This window comes from Eptatretus burgeri, chromosome 8 (genome assembly GCF_056783735.1).
Source record: "Eptatretus burgeri isolate ZD-2024b chromosome 8, Ebu_testis_v1, whole genome shotgun sequence".
NCBI classification, from domain to species: domain Eukaryota; kingdom Metazoa; phylum Chordata; class Myxini; order Myxiniformes; family Myxinidae; genus Eptatretus; species Eptatretus burgeri.
In genome coordinates, this window is record NC_140968.1 from 36,633,731 (window position 1) to 36,648,696 (window position 14,966).

General features: G+C 43.8%; 1 protein-coding gene across 9 annotated transcripts in view; it reads left to right on the plus strand.

Moving 5' to 3' along the window:
* The window catches only part of PALB2 (partner and localizer of BRCA2), a 27,310-nt gene that overhangs the window by 1,776 nt on the left and 10,568 nt on the right, over positions 1 to 14,966 (plus strand). Inside the window, exons 1-12 of one of the 9 annotated variants that reach the window (XM_085891555.1) lie at positions 1,666 to 2,039; positions 2,840 to 2,880; positions 3,385 to 3,444; positions 3,560 to 3,653; positions 3,781 to 4,908; positions 5,027 to 5,205; positions 5,409 to 5,507; positions 5,792 to 5,956; positions 6,396 to 6,472; positions 6,575 to 6,733; positions 8,163 to 8,282; positions 8,386 to 8,473. In XM_085891555.1, coding sequence (XP_085747681.1) covers positions 3,400 to 3,444; positions 3,560 to 3,653; positions 3,781 to 4,908; positions 5,027 to 5,205; positions 5,409 to 5,507; positions 5,792 to 5,956; positions 6,396 to 6,472; positions 6,575 to 6,733; positions 8,163 to 8,282; positions 8,386 to 8,473 — 2,154 coding nt within the window. In that variant the 5' untranslated portion in view covers positions 1,666 to 2,039; positions 2,840 to 2,880; positions 3,385 to 3,399. Of the gene's footprint in view, positions 1 to 1,637; positions 2,040 to 2,839; positions 2,881 to 3,384; positions 3,445 to 3,559; positions 3,654 to 3,780; positions 4,909 to 5,026; positions 5,206 to 5,408; positions 5,508 to 5,791; positions 5,957 to 6,395; positions 6,473 to 6,574; positions 6,734 to 7,221; positions 7,271 to 8,162; positions 8,283 to 8,385; positions 8,474 to 14,966 lie in introns of those variants that run through there. The other 8 variants (XM_085891556.1, XM_085891557.1, XM_085891553.1 and 5 more) reach the window with 8 other exon arrangements.

Below are 14,966 nucleotides of genomic sequence, written 5' to 3' on the forward strand. Positions count from 1 at the left end.
GTACCACTCGCTCAGGTGACAGAGCACGAACCACTTACCCAGGGTGATGAAGCACGAACCACTCGCTGTAGGTGACAGCACAAACCACTCGCTCAGGGTGGCAGAGCACGAACCACTCGCTCAGGGTGGCAGAGCACGAACCACTCACTCAGGGTGACGATGCATGAACCACTCAATAAGGGTGATGGAGCACGAACCACTCGCTCAGGGTGATGGAGCACGAACCACTCGCTCAGGGTGATGGAGCATGAACCACTCGCTCAGGGTGATGGAGCATGAACCACTCGCTCAGGGTGATGGAGCACGAACCACTCGCTCAGGGTGATGGAGCACTAATCACTCACTCTAGGTGACGGAGCACAAACCAATCGCTTAGGTGACGGTTCACAAACCACTCACTCAGGGTGAAGGAGCACGAACCACTCACTCAGGGTGATGGAGCACGAACCACTCACTCAGGGTGATGGAGCACGAACCACTCGCTCAGGGTGGCAAAGCACGAACCACTCACTCAGGGTAACAATGCACGAACCACTCGCTCAGGGTGATGGAGCACGAACCACTCACTCAGGGTGATGGAGCACGAACCACTCGCTCAGGGTGATGGAGCACTAACCACTCACTCAGGGTGATTTAGCACGAACCACTCGATCAGGGTGACAGAGCACTAACCACTCGCTCAGGGTGATGGAGCACGAACCACTCGATCAGGGTGACAGAACACGAACCACTCGTTCAGGGTGATGGAGCACGAACCACTCACTCAGGGTGATGGAGCACGAACCACTCGCTCAGGGTGATGGAGCACTAACCACTCACTCAGGGTGATTTAGCACGAACCACTCGATCAGGGTGACAGAGCACTAACCACTTGCTCAGAATGACTTTAGCACGAACAACTCGCTCAGAATGACGGACCATGAACCACTCGCTCAAGGTGACGGAGCACGAGCCACTCACTCAGGGTGACAGAGCACTAACCACTTGCTCAGAATGACTTTAGCATGAACAACTCGCTCAGAATGACGGACGATTTGTCTGGACAAGAGTGTGTCTCCGGATGGGAGTCTGTCTCCGGAGCGTGTTTATAGTATGACCGGAAGAAAATCGATTTCAGACATTTTGTTTTCATCTTCACTGTTATCCTATGCAGCATCATTCTGAGGAAATGGTATGAATCGTAATTAACACTCCACTGCATGTCTGCCTTCCCTTCCTCTCACCTCATACTGTCTTCCCTTCCCCCACCCCTCCTTGCTACTCCTCCCTCCCCTCCTTCCTCCTCCTCCCTCCTCACCTCCTCCCCCTGCCTCCACTTCGCGTCACCACCTCCCCTCCCTCCTCTTCCCCTCACCACCTCCCCTCCCTCCTCTTCCCCTCACCTCCTCCCCCTCCCTCCTCTTCCCCTCACTCCTCCCTCCTCTTCCCCCTCCCCCTCTTCCCCCTCCCCCTCTTCCCCCTCCCCCCTCCCTCCTCTTCTCCTCCCCCCTCCCTCCTCTTCCTTCCTCGTGGATTTCGTGAAAGGACGAGTTGAGATTGTTGTGGAGTGCTGCTCATCGTGTCATGTTTTCGAAGCCGCAGGAAGTGACCTTTCCGCCATATTACCCTGCTCGTTCGCAATCATCAAAAATCTCGATCGAATTTACAAACCTTGCTCATTTCAGATACGATTTTAATTTTTATTACCCATACGACCAAAAGCGATATTTATTCTAAAATAAAAAGGGGATTGAACTGAGGAAGCATTTTGATTGGTCGAGGCGGCTTATTGGCGCGCAGAGAGTCGCGATGAATGTGGAAGTTGTGTTGATCTGAAACGTGAGTGAGTTTACCTCAGGTCGATCGCGATATGTATTGATATTGATATTGATATTTATGATTGTAGTTGAAGAACAAAGTAAGAAGAGTTGCGGCGTTGTTGTCGTGAAGAAAACGAGTCTTCGAGTTCTCTGTCAGGTGAGGGTCGACCTCTGTTGCCTTGAAGTTGAAGGATGAACACCTCAGGGAACAACCCCAAGTCCGCTGCAGAGAAGAAAAAGGTGAGTCTGAATCCGGACGTGAGGTTCCATAAAGAATGATTAAAGACGTGTCCGAAAAATGGTCTCTTCAGGGCATCCTTCGATTGTCGTGGGATTCGAATTATCAAAGAAATTATCAAAGATATCAATTAAAATTCATCCTTCATCCTCAGACATTCGTTGATAAGTTTATAATGTGTACATTGTGAATATGATGAGCTTCTTGGAGTCGATTTTACATATTAATTATTTTTCCACCTGGTTGTTTCCATGGCAACCCTTTTCGGGTTTTCAGTCATTTGGACTGTGGTTATTATAGTTCGACTGTATAAATGGTTCCTTTTATTCGACATGTGTCCAAGACTTGTACAATGTAAATTAAAGCCTCCCTCTCACTCTCATTGGATGATATTCAGACGCAACTAGGCTTATGGACATGCTGTTCATAAAGGTTCTGGGCTAAAAGGGTTGAAACCTCGATGCTGACAGATGTCAGCTGATGATCCAGAATCAGGCACTTAATAAGCTGAAGTGTGTGTGTGTGTGTGTGTGTGTGTGTGTGTGTGTGTGTGTGTGTGTGTGTGTCGACCTGAAGGCAGGTTCAGTGTTATTAACGGAACTCCATGACAAGCACTACACTGGGTGGTTTGCCTTTTCCTTTTCTGGCGATAGGCCAGGATTTTGCAAAACATTTTCAAGGGGCTGCAAATAACTCACCTGCTCTTCATGAAAGACACCGTGGGACCGTTAACGTCCAGCAACTAGTCTCTATATAGTAGAAATGATCTGATCACTGTGATATTTTTCTTCTGCTACCACAGGTGGATGGAGGTTATGTCTTAATCCCTGTCTGTTTGTCCTGGTGAGTAGGATATCTCAAAAAGTTATGGATGGATTCGGACGAACACCCAGAAACTTGGTGTACAGGTTTGGGTGTGTGACTAGGGCGAATTGTTTCGATTTTGGTGAAGATCCAGATCGGATAATTTTTGAAATGTTCAAGTGATTCTTCACAATTGAGAGATAGGGCCAAAAACGATATCCAGTCCAGCACGATATCTCAAAAAGTTGTGGACGGATTATGACGAAACTTGGTATACGAGTATAGTAGGTGACAAGAACAAGCTGATTAGATCGGGGTTCACGTCTGGATGCATATCCGGCCTATCGGTGGGATACAAAACGTAAACTGTTCAGTCTGGCATAGGTGTTCACTCCATCGAGTGCCATTGTAGTCTGTCATGTGTTTGTAGAAGCTGCTGCATGAGCCTAAGAGATGACAAAAAAAAAACAAAATGTTACAAGATTTCAGGATAAATATCTGTGTTGAAATTTATATATATATATATCCTTCACTTTTGTGCAGCTTCGAGAGAGACTGATGTTGCTGAGAAAGGAGTACGATTTGGCCCAACGGAAATTGCTGGTAAGCAACAAAGTTCTTTTGTATGTATATTGTTGGTTCTGGCACCTTTGTTGGCCACAAGATGAATGAAATGTCAGGCTGTGGCACTGCCTCCTGTGAGCTATTTCCTTTCCAGAAAGTCGAAAAGTTTGCGATTGCTCGAAAAAGTCCACAACTAATGGGACAAGCCGTGGCACAAGCCAAGATCATTGGGGCCCAAGTAAACAAAGGTATGGTGGAAGGTACTGCATATAACCTTTGAACCTTTTTTACTTTTATTTTTGCAATGATTTATCTCTTACCAGTAACCGCGATTTTTTTTTTGTGTTTTCTTTTTTTCTTCTTTTCTTACTGCAGGTAATAACTTCACTGCTTCAAAGCTTGGAAAGCCGATTCATGGAAGTGGTGCTGTGAAAGAGACGGAAATGCTTTCAAAGAGTGACAATGCCTTTGCAGGAAAGACTTATTCAGACACAGAATCAGAGGAAAAGGCTCACAAGAATGCAAGTGAAAGGAAATGCCGTGTGTATTCGCAAGTCTCGAGCACTCGTGAGGAAAAGACACATTTGTTCCAAGCCCGACAATCAATGCCGATAGTTTTTACTCGTAAAGAAATAGATTCTGAAGCAGCTAATGTCTCACAGTCAGTTTCTTGCACACCACGTGTCGATTGCATTGTGGGAGCTTCATATGAGATTACCTCAGACAAAATCTATTCTCTGTCAAACATTACTGATTTGACCACTACAGTCCAATTAGAGGAAGCTACAAACAATAATCCAGAATCCAAAGAAATCAACTCCTGCCATCCAGAACAAGATAATTTAGTTTCTTTAGTTACTACAGCACTGGGAAACTTGGAAACAGATAAGAAAGATGAGAGGACGTTGCCTGGATCCCTGGAGTTTGGAAAAACCGATTTAAAACAAGGTGTAGAGTCGTGTGGGTCAGACACCATTCCATACTCTCCACTTATTGTTGAAAACCCATTAAGTGTTCGTGACTGTGTGACTGACACAGAGGTGTGTTGCGAAAGTTTGTGTAGAAAGAGCAGGTCGGGTCGACGTCACAAGAAAAGTTGCCATAAAAAAGAGAAGGCTTGTGCCACAACTCCAATGTGGGCTGGTGTTCGAGTGGATGAACATCAAGAATCTTCAAAATGCCAAGGTGAATATGAAGAACCGAGACAGCCGTTGTGTGCAGAAGTCGAGTTTGAAAGTCACAGCGGAGAGCTTGTGTCGACTCAAAGTGATACTCTGACTGAATGCCTTGACGGTATGGATGTTGAACACCCAGAAGTACTTCCTCGGACTTCCCTTGAGGTATGTTTGTTGCGTCACGTTCTGAATGTGCCATTTACCATTAATATCTGTGTATTGGCTGACTTATTTAATAATTTTCAGAACCAGCTGACCACAAAAGAATGTATAGAAAGTGCAATGGACACGCCGATTAGAATTGAACAAAGGAATGACAAAATTGAGGGTAAGTGTGCATCATTTGTCGATCAAACGATGAAGAAAGTTGTGCAGTTTGTTCAACCATTTTAATCCAATTTGGTAATTCAAATATTTTTTAATCACCGTCAACCTCTCTCACTTAGAAGCAAGTATGTTGTCTGGTGAGATTTGCCAGGGAGTTCTTGAGGACCCCCAAAACTTGGAAGAACTGGCCTTTTCCTTTGGCCTGGCTCTCTCGTGCTTGCAGACATGTCCACAGGCACTTGACCCTCAGGAATTTGTTCTTCCAGAGAATTTGTTTACAGAGGAGAAACAAAACAAGGTGATAACACTTTCTTTTTTCACATCAAGCTTCAGGATGTTGTGAGGTTATGCTGTTGAAAAATTCCCTAACTTGTAGCAACTTTAAATTTCATCTTTCCTTTCAAATTTTCAAACAAAAAGATGTTATGTCACTTTGTGCAACTGTGTCATTCTTAAATTCAATGCAGAATGAGGTAGTTGTCCTGCTGTTCTTGTTTTCAGGAAGAGACTGTTGGTGCCAAAGTTGATGGTGATCCGCACAGCTGTGAGCTGCCACAATGTCAACAACTTCCTCGCTTGTCTCCTGTATTTACGATCCAGGTATGATGCTTCCTTTGCAAAAGTGTTTGTTCCCCGCCCTTCCGACCAAGGTTGAAGATGGACATTAAAATGAGCTCCAATCGACCGACCGGTTATCTATCCATGTACTTTTCTGTGTGCTATATTTCAAAAGCTGTTGAATGTTCAGCTTACACATTGCAGATATCTATTCCTCATGATATTATCTCAACCTGATTAGATAGAGGCGGTGAGTTGCTGAATTATTTTGCCTTGGCAACCATCTGCTTGCTAACTGAATGCATAACTGTCACTGTGTTGTGCAGTCGGTGCAAAAGTGGAAGGTGCATGCAATGTGTAGCAGTTTCTGGGAGGTGGACGGACATCTGATGTCCTGCCTGGCTATAGCACAAGATCACCAAGTGACCCTGTGGGTTTATTGCACCGAGAGTGCCAAATGGAAAGAACAAAACACCTGGGAAATCTCAAATGTAAGTTCAAGTTCCAAAGTGACGTTGTAGTTTTTACCTCCGCCACCGAAGGTGGATGGAGGTTATGTTTTCACCCCTGTCTGTGAGCAGGACATCTTAAAAAATTGTGGATGGATTCGGTCACATAAGAATAAATTTGATTCCAGTAAAGATCTGGATCTGAGAATTTTTAAAGTTATTTTTCACCTTTGAGTAAAAGGGCTAAAAATGACGTGTAGCATGATATTTCAAAAAGTTGGTGGATGAGTTGGTTAGGTGACACGAACAAACCGATTCGATTCTGATTCAGGTCCGGATGCAGATCCGGCCAATCATTGGGATACAAAACGTAAACTGTTCAGTCTGGCAGAGGTATGTGCTCTACCGAGTGCCGTTCTTGTTCTCTCCTGTTTTGCTTTTACTTTCCATTTTGAAGCAAGTGTGTTTTTATCTTTTTAAGGACCTGGAAATTAAAGAACTAATTCCTCTCAAGGATTCAAGACATGTGATGCTTTTGGCTGTATCAGAAATTCTGAGGTAAGGAAGTATATCCGACCAGTTGGCACGTCCTCGTTGGCTCTGATTTTATTTTTTTATTATTATTATTATTTTGTCTTATTAATTGGTACTTTTGTGCAGTGTATTGTGGGTGCAAAGAAGCTTGGCTAACCACCGGGTGCTTCTTGATGGACATCTTGTTGGGCCAGTTGCTGCAATACCAGGCTGCAGGGTAGCCTGCTACTTCAATGTCCAGGATGGTGCCTGTGCATCTGTCATCACTTTGACTCCTGATGGAAGGTCAGGCAGGAGGACTGCATGCCGTGTTTCATGATGTCATGTGATTATATTATCCGGAATCCAAGTTAAACATCCGATAGCTACATCCGACATGACCCTGAGGTTTGTCGGGTGATTGAAGAGATTCATCCCACCTTTTCAATTTTCTAGATGACACCAAGGTCTCTTATGTAGTTTTCTTGTGCACACCCCCCCTCCCCTCCTCATAATTTTCTGATATTAAAGCATATTTTTGAACATTGTTTAATGTTTTCATCTTGTTTTCCTTATTTTGAAAGTTTTGCAAATGCATGGACATCATGTAATATGTCACCAAACTGGGAATTGTTTCACGTTAACAGATCTGGTCGATTGTGAAAAATGGCATATTTCCCCGACCTGAACAGGACATTCTTTGCACATTTAGAAGCTGCATGTTTCATGTCAACATAGTCGTAAACTTTTATGTTGTTATTATCATCATTTTTCTCCCCCACCCCTATGATAAGGTCGGAGACGGGGGACGTTAAAATGAGTGAGAATGAGACGACCAAAAAGGTGGGGGACCTAACGTATTAGCTCATTATTAGTCCCCTACCAGTTTTACTGGAGGGGACTGTAGGTTTGCTCTCCATCTGTCCATTCATCCGTCCATCCCACCTGTGGTTTTTCAGACTTCACCCCCCCTCCCCCCGCCTATACCCAGTAACATATTCAACTGGAATTTGGTATGCCTGGTTTGGCTTGATGGTTAGGGTGGTGGGCTTGGGATCCTAGGATCCTGAGTTCAAACCCCCTTTTTCTGTTGAATTAATACCAGGTGGGGTTGACTCTGCCTGTCATCCTTCCAAGGTCGGTAAAATGAGTGCCAGCATGCTGGTATCCTGTGTCGGAGTGGCGACCTGTCCAGGATTGTGCCCAATAGCCAAGGAGACTGCTTAGGCAGCACCAACGCTCAGCATATGATCTTAATGTATGGTCTTTATGCATAGAATTTTGTATGTGGCTTTGTTGTGATAAGTTACAGAACGAGTTTGAGTGTGTGTCATCAATTTTTTTTACAGAGTTATGCCCTTTTTGGACTTAGAAAATATCATATCGGTCAGGGACATGCATTGCAAAGCAATTCTCAATCTTGTTCTATGTACAAGCTCTATCATGAGCCTTAACCTTCAAATGACCATTGAGATGAAAAGTGTTGACGTTTAAACGTGATGTGAGGTATACCTTTACCCCACTGGTCATCCAAAGGTTTAAATGAATGTACAGTACTGCAAAAGCACTAAAAATAAGGGGTTGGGGGGGGGGGGGAGGGGAAGAAAAGGCATTTATTTAATTTACTCCTGTAATGTATGATTTTTTTTATTTGGCTTATTTTGTCAACTTTTGTATATCCATGAAGGTTGATTATTTGTGTGCAACTTTTATTTTTAATTTGCCTTTTTTCCAGAAGGAATGAGAGCGAGGTAATTTTAGAAGATCCTGACAGTCCAATAATTTCTCTTTCCACTGTTCTGGACCAGGACGAGGCTCTAGTTGCTACGACTCGAGATCTCCGTTTGCTTGTATGGTGAGCTTTGTGACCTCTTGTTTGGAGTTCTATTTGTGCAAGGTGGTTTAAGAGTTTTATGTGCCTCTCTTCACTGGCTTTTTGCTTCTAATTTATTTTGCAGGAACATTTTGTCTGGCCATGTAATATTAACTGTTCCACTGGACTTCCTCACTGACCCAGCTCTGTGCAAGGAGGCCTACTCTGAATCGGTACAGTTTAATCATCACATGGTCCTTCATTTGGGTGCTCACATGCTAAATAGAAATATTTACAGCTTTCACTCTGTCCTTGTTAACTGACATTCTTTTGCTGTTGAGGTTGTTGTCTCATTTAAATAAGTGTACTGCAGCATACAGTCTAACAACACATATTGGTATCCTCTGCATACAATACTTTCATTCCCACATCCATAATACCTTATGGAGAGGAGGAGATATCTCCATCCCTGCCTCTATCTCGATCTCTATCCCTGCCTCTATCACTATATTCCTCCACGGACATTTGGAAAGGAGAGCAGGGTGAGTATGTTGTCTCAAAACCACAAGCAATATGATTTGTTGATTTATCTTTTTGTCTGTGATCCAAAGCATCCTGCCCTTGCTAAATCAGAAGTAACATGTCTGAGGCAGATGGTATCAAACAAAACCCAAATTGATTTTCAGTAGAGGAAAGACCAGATCTGATACTGACTGCAATGATTAATTCCTAACCTTACTCAAAACTGGGGAAAATGCTGATTGGATACTAGCAGGATTTCCCACTTGGTGGGGAGGGGGGTACTGAGAAGTGGGAGAAACAGTAGAGCCGGCAGGGCTGAGAATGGGGCAGGAGAACCGACGAGGTGGGGGTGAGGGTGGAAACTGTGTAGGGGCAGGAGAGCCAGAACACCAATGGGTCTTCTTGCATATGGCAGCTTTGCTGCCGGGTGGCTATCATTTTGTTGGGGCACTAAAATTCTGCTGATGCTGTGACCCAATACCAGTACACTGGATCTCATTTTGCCGATCTCAGAAGGATGACAGGCTGAGTCAACTTCACCTGGTGTTAATTCAGTGGCAAACGGACCTTGAACTCAGGACCCTAAGATCCCAAGCCAGCCACCCTAACCACTAAGCCAACACCAAGTTTATCAGTGGGTAAAGTGGTATTAAGGGAACATCAGGGAGTAATAGGGTCTTGGGGTCTATGTATCTTTGAAGTCTTAAGGGTCTTTAAGGTCTTCAGGGTCTTGTAGGTCATTTGGCTGTTTAGGGTCTTTGGGGTCTTAAGTATTTTTGAGGTCCTCCAGCTCCAAGGGGTCTTCAAAAGACTTAGGGATCTCAACTGTGTTTGGGGTTGTAAAATGTCTTTATTTTGTTTGGGGAATTCAAAGGTCTTCGGGGTCTTTAGTGGTCTTATCTCTCAAGCATGTAGAAAGTGTTCTCTCAAGCATGTTTAAAAAGGTCTTATGGTTCTTCGGGGTCTTTAAAGGCTGAGGTTATGAATGAAAATACACTCAGAACAACCCGCGGGTCGGACTTGGTCTCTGTGCCAAATTTGGTGGTTGTTGGCCCAGCGGTCTTTGCAAAAAATGCGAACAAAAAGACAGACAGGCAGACAGACAGACAGAAATCCAATGAATCTTATTTATTCGATGGTGAGTTGAGGCAATGCCGGTTTGGGTTTATTTAAGGGTCTTTGGGGTATTGAGGGTTTTCAAAAGTCTGAAGGGTCTTTCGGTTCTTAATGGTCTTCGAGGTCTTGAAGGGTATTAAGGGTCTTCGAAGTGTTCCGGCTCCAAAGGGTCTTGAGAGTCTTTGGGGTCTTGAGGGTCTTTGCGGTCTGAAGGATCTTTGGGTTCTTAAGGATCTTCAGGGTCTTAAAGTGTCTTCGGGGTCTTAAGGATCTTAACTGCCTTTAGGGCCTTCGGGATCTTAAGGGGTCTTATCTTCCAAACATAAAAATGTCTTCTCTCAAGCATGTAATCTAATCTCTGAAGCATGTAAAAAGTATTTATGGGGGGATCTTAGTTGGGTTTTGAAGGCTGAGGTTGTGATGGATAAAAATACCCTTAGGATAATCCCCGGGTCAGACTTGATCTGTGTGTTAAATTCGATGGTTGTCGGTCCACCGGTCCTTGCAAAAAACATGAACAAACAAACAGACACAGATGTCTGATGAATGTTACTTATTAGATTAGACATCAGAATTCTTATGCTTCCACTGAGGAAATCGCCCGAGGCATTTTGTTTTTGGGTTGTCTATCCATCTGTCCGGTTCCGTGCGTACGTATGTCCGTCCGTGCTAATTTTCTGTTTTCTCTGCAACCGCCCATCCGATTGACATATAATTTTCACCAAAGGTGCGACTACTCATGTATAATGTTTTAATGATAATTCTGCCATAATAGGTCATGTGGTGTTGCAGCCATGTTGTAAAATAAAAAAAGAAACCTTTGGACCTCTGTATCTCCGAAACCGCTCCATGGAAAAAAAAAATGAAACTTGGCACATGGCCTGTACTCGGGTGGTCCAAAAACAGCAAAAAAAATAAAAGAAATTCAGATGTTGGCTCCACAAGCCTTAAATTATTACACTATGATTCAATAACGCGCATAAAAAAAATTAAGTTGGTCGGAGGTGATTTAGAGGTCGCTCCATATGACGACTTTTAGTTTCATGAGTTGGTTAAATTAGGGTATGGTCAGGTACGATTACGAGTACTTCTGGATGTCCGAGGTGGAAATGGAGTGCATTTTCGAACTCTATGGGGTCGATTTACTCTAAGAAATGACTGCACCGACATTGAATTCACTACCATTTCGAAAATATGACCTAAAACAAGATTTTTCATTACTGGAGTTGAGTAACTAATCCTACTCATTTCTATATTTTCTAATCTATAATTAATTTGTCGTCCGTCTAAACATTTCTTAGAGTAAATCGACCCCACTGAGTTCGAAAATGCAGTCCATTTTCACCCAGGAAGTTCAGAAGTGTACGGATTCGCATCTCACCATACCCTAATTTAATATAACTAGTACGGGCCTGTAGGGGCGGGCCCGTAGGTGCGTAAACGACGACTGGATTGGGGCATTATTTCAATTAGATTGGACCAACCGTATCATAAATGGCCATAACTTGGGAAACACCTGGGAAACATACTCAGGTCCTCAGCGTCAATTGTGACGTCATATCAAACCAAGAAGAATTGTGACGCGTCTCTCTCTCGCTCCCCCCTAGTCTCTCCCCTCCTCTCTCCCCCCTCCTTTCTCGCCCATCTCTCTCGCCCCCATTCTCACCCCCTCTCTCACCCCCTCCTCTCTCCCCCTCTCTTGAATTGTGACGCCCCTCTCTCTCTCACCCCTCTCTCACCCCTAGTCTCGCCCTTCTCTCGCCCCCACTCCCACCCCCCTCTCACACCCCCTCTCACACCCCCTCTCACACCCCCTCTCACACCCCCCTCACACCCCCCTCACCACTCCCTCACACCCCCTCACACTCCCTAACACTCCCTCACACCCCCTGACACTCCCTCACACTCCCTCAAACCCCCCTCACACCCCCCTCACACCCCCTCACCCCCTCACACCCCCTCTCACACCCCCTCTCACACCCCCTCTCACACCCCCTCTCACCCCCCTCTCACACCCCCTCTCACACCCCCCTCTCACACCCCCTCTCACACCCCCTCTCACACCCCCTCTCACACCCTCCTCTCTCGTCCCCACTCCCACCCGCTCTCTCTCCCCCTCTCTCCCCATAGTCTCGCCCTTCCTCTCTCCCCCCCTCCTCTCTTTCCTCTCTCTCGCCCCCACTCTCATCCTCCCCTCTCCCGTCCCCCTCTCTCGCAGATATTGGTCGACAGATAAATGGCCGTAACTTGGGAACCGCTCGTCCGATTAATATCAAACCTCAAAAAGGCACATCCGTGGGTCCCCAGCAATATTCCTGGCAAGTTTCAATCAGAACGGACCGTCAATCGTGCAAAATAAATAAATAAATAAATACATAAACATTAATTGTGATGTCATAACACCGTGTCTTGTCATTGGTCGACAGATAAATGGCCGTAACTTGGGAACTGCTTATCCGATTAATATCAAACCTTGAAAAGGCACATCCGCGGGTCCCCAGCAATATTTCTGGCAAGTTTCAATCAGATCGGACCGTCAATCATGCAAAAAAAAAAAAAAATATATATATATATATATATATATATATATATATATAAACATTTAATTGTGACGTCATTGGTGATGTCATAGCACCGTGTCTTGTCATTGGTCGACAGATAAATGCCATAACTTGGGAACCACTCATCCGATTGATATCAAACCTCGAAAAGGCACATCCACGGGGCCCCGGAAATATTCCTGGCAAGTTTCAATCCAAGAGGAAGCATTGTGACGTCATTCGTGACGTCATAGCACCGTGTCCTGTCTGGTTGACAGACAATATATAGGTCGTTATTGGTTGACAGGCATTGGTCATTGTATCACGTTATTCTTTTTATTCAATTATTGTGGTATTATTATTATTATTATTAATATGCTGTTATCATTATTCTGAGGAAAAAAAATGGCATGATAAGGTGGAACGACACTTCAGTTGCCATATATACACCTTTTCAACACTGGAAAAGCAATAAAATGGCCGTAACTTGGGAACTGCTCGTCCGATCGATATCAAACCTCGAAAAGGCACATCCGCGGGTCCCCGGCAATATTCCTGGCAAGTTTCAATGAGATCGGACCGACGGTCGTCGAGAAACGGCGGTCGCAGACAGACAAACAGACAGAGATTGCTGGAATTATAGATAGATAATAACTAAATAAATAACTAACATTTTTCGTGAATTATTGAATCTAAAACACTGGATGTTGGGCTGGCTAGAAATAAGTTCAGGCGGGAATGGAGACAGCAATAGAGGCGGAGATGATAGTGGTATTTGGTAAATGAGACGAAATATTCTAATAGTTTGTAATTCCATTGATTGAAAAATTAGGGTATGGTGAGATGCGAATCCGTACACTTCTGAACTTCCTAGATGAAAATGGACTGCATTTTCGAACTCGGTGGGGTCGATTTACTCTAAGAAATGTTTAGACGGACAACAAATTAATTATAGATTAGAAAATTTTGAAATGAGTCGGATTAGTTACTCAACTCCAGTAATGATAAATCTTGTTTTAGGTCATATTTTCGAAATGGTAGTGAATTCAATGTCGGTGCAGTCATTTCTTAGAGTAAATCGACCCCATAGAGTTCGAAAATGCACTCCATTTCCACCTCGGACATCCAGAAGTACCCGTAATCGTACCTGACCATACCCTAATTTATTCAAGTCATGAGACTAAAAGTCGTCATATGGAGCGACCTCTAAATCACTTCCGATCAAGCTAAAAATTTTATGCTTGTTATTGGATCATATTAGAATAATTTTAAGCTTGTGGAGCAACATTCTATTTTTTTTAGACTTTTTTGGACCACCCATGGGAAATAATTGTGATTTCTTGATGATGTCAAAGGTGGCTTCATTAAGACATCATAATTGCATACATCGAATGCTTTATCCCATCAGTATGATTTTTTTTTTAAAGTCATTTAGGGCTAAATTGTATGGGGGGGGGGGGGGTGATGTCGGTCACGTGGTTCGGCAGCCTTTTTTTAAGTTCAGAGGTCATGTTAGGTAAAATTGTCACCCTGCTAACTTGTGAACCAGCAATGGGATTTTACCAAAACTTGGTATAAATATACAGGATGATACAAAGATTAACTGATTAGATGGCAGCATCAAGAGGTCAAATGTTAGATTCCGTGATAGGTTTTCGTTCCCGTGATAACTTAAGAACAGCTGAAGGGATTTAAATCAAACTTTGTGTAAATATGTATGATGATGTAATAATATTGGGTGACGTGACGTCGAAGAGTGCCCTTCTTTTGTTAAAATTATTTTTATGATTGAAGTTTCAGCAATATTATTGGTGTCCCATTTGTTATGGTCAGAAGATTGTCAAGAGAAAATGACAATGGGAAAGCAAATACAGCACTGTATATTGTGTAAGCTCTTCCATGAGCCTCCCCCCTTATAATCAAAATACAACTAAAACAAAACTTGTTGTTCAGAGTAAGTCTTCAAGACTACTCCTGTGAATTGGTCGTTCTTTGTTTTCGGAGATGGCTGGCTGTTCACGTGAAACGTGTAAACTACCTGGTGAATTTATTTATTGTGTAGAAACTGCTGCCCGGATAGCAAGATATAACCTGTTGTTTAGGAATGACGAATGAGACCAGATCGCTTGCTACCTGCAGTTTAGGTAGGAATTTCTAATTTGTTCAGGGTGCAGGGTGATATCTCACCTTTTATTTGTGAAAGATACCGTAGGATTTTTAACGTCCACCAACGCCCAGTGCTGGCAGATGCATCCTCCAACGTAATGTCCTTCTGGTGGATAATGAACACATCGATGCCTCCTCCTGTCTGTCAAATACCAGGGTGACAATTTCTCGCTGGGTCAAGATTAAAACCAAGGTTAAACACCTCAGACGTCAGTGCACATACCAGTAGGCTATCCTGCTGGCCCATACTACCACTGTAGAGGTATCAGGATTAGGTAAAATGAGTTGATGGTAAAATGACTTCCAATTTGGATAAAATGACAGGTGCAACTACTTGGATTGGTTGAAGAGGATATGGAACGCAGGCTTGTAATGTAAAAGC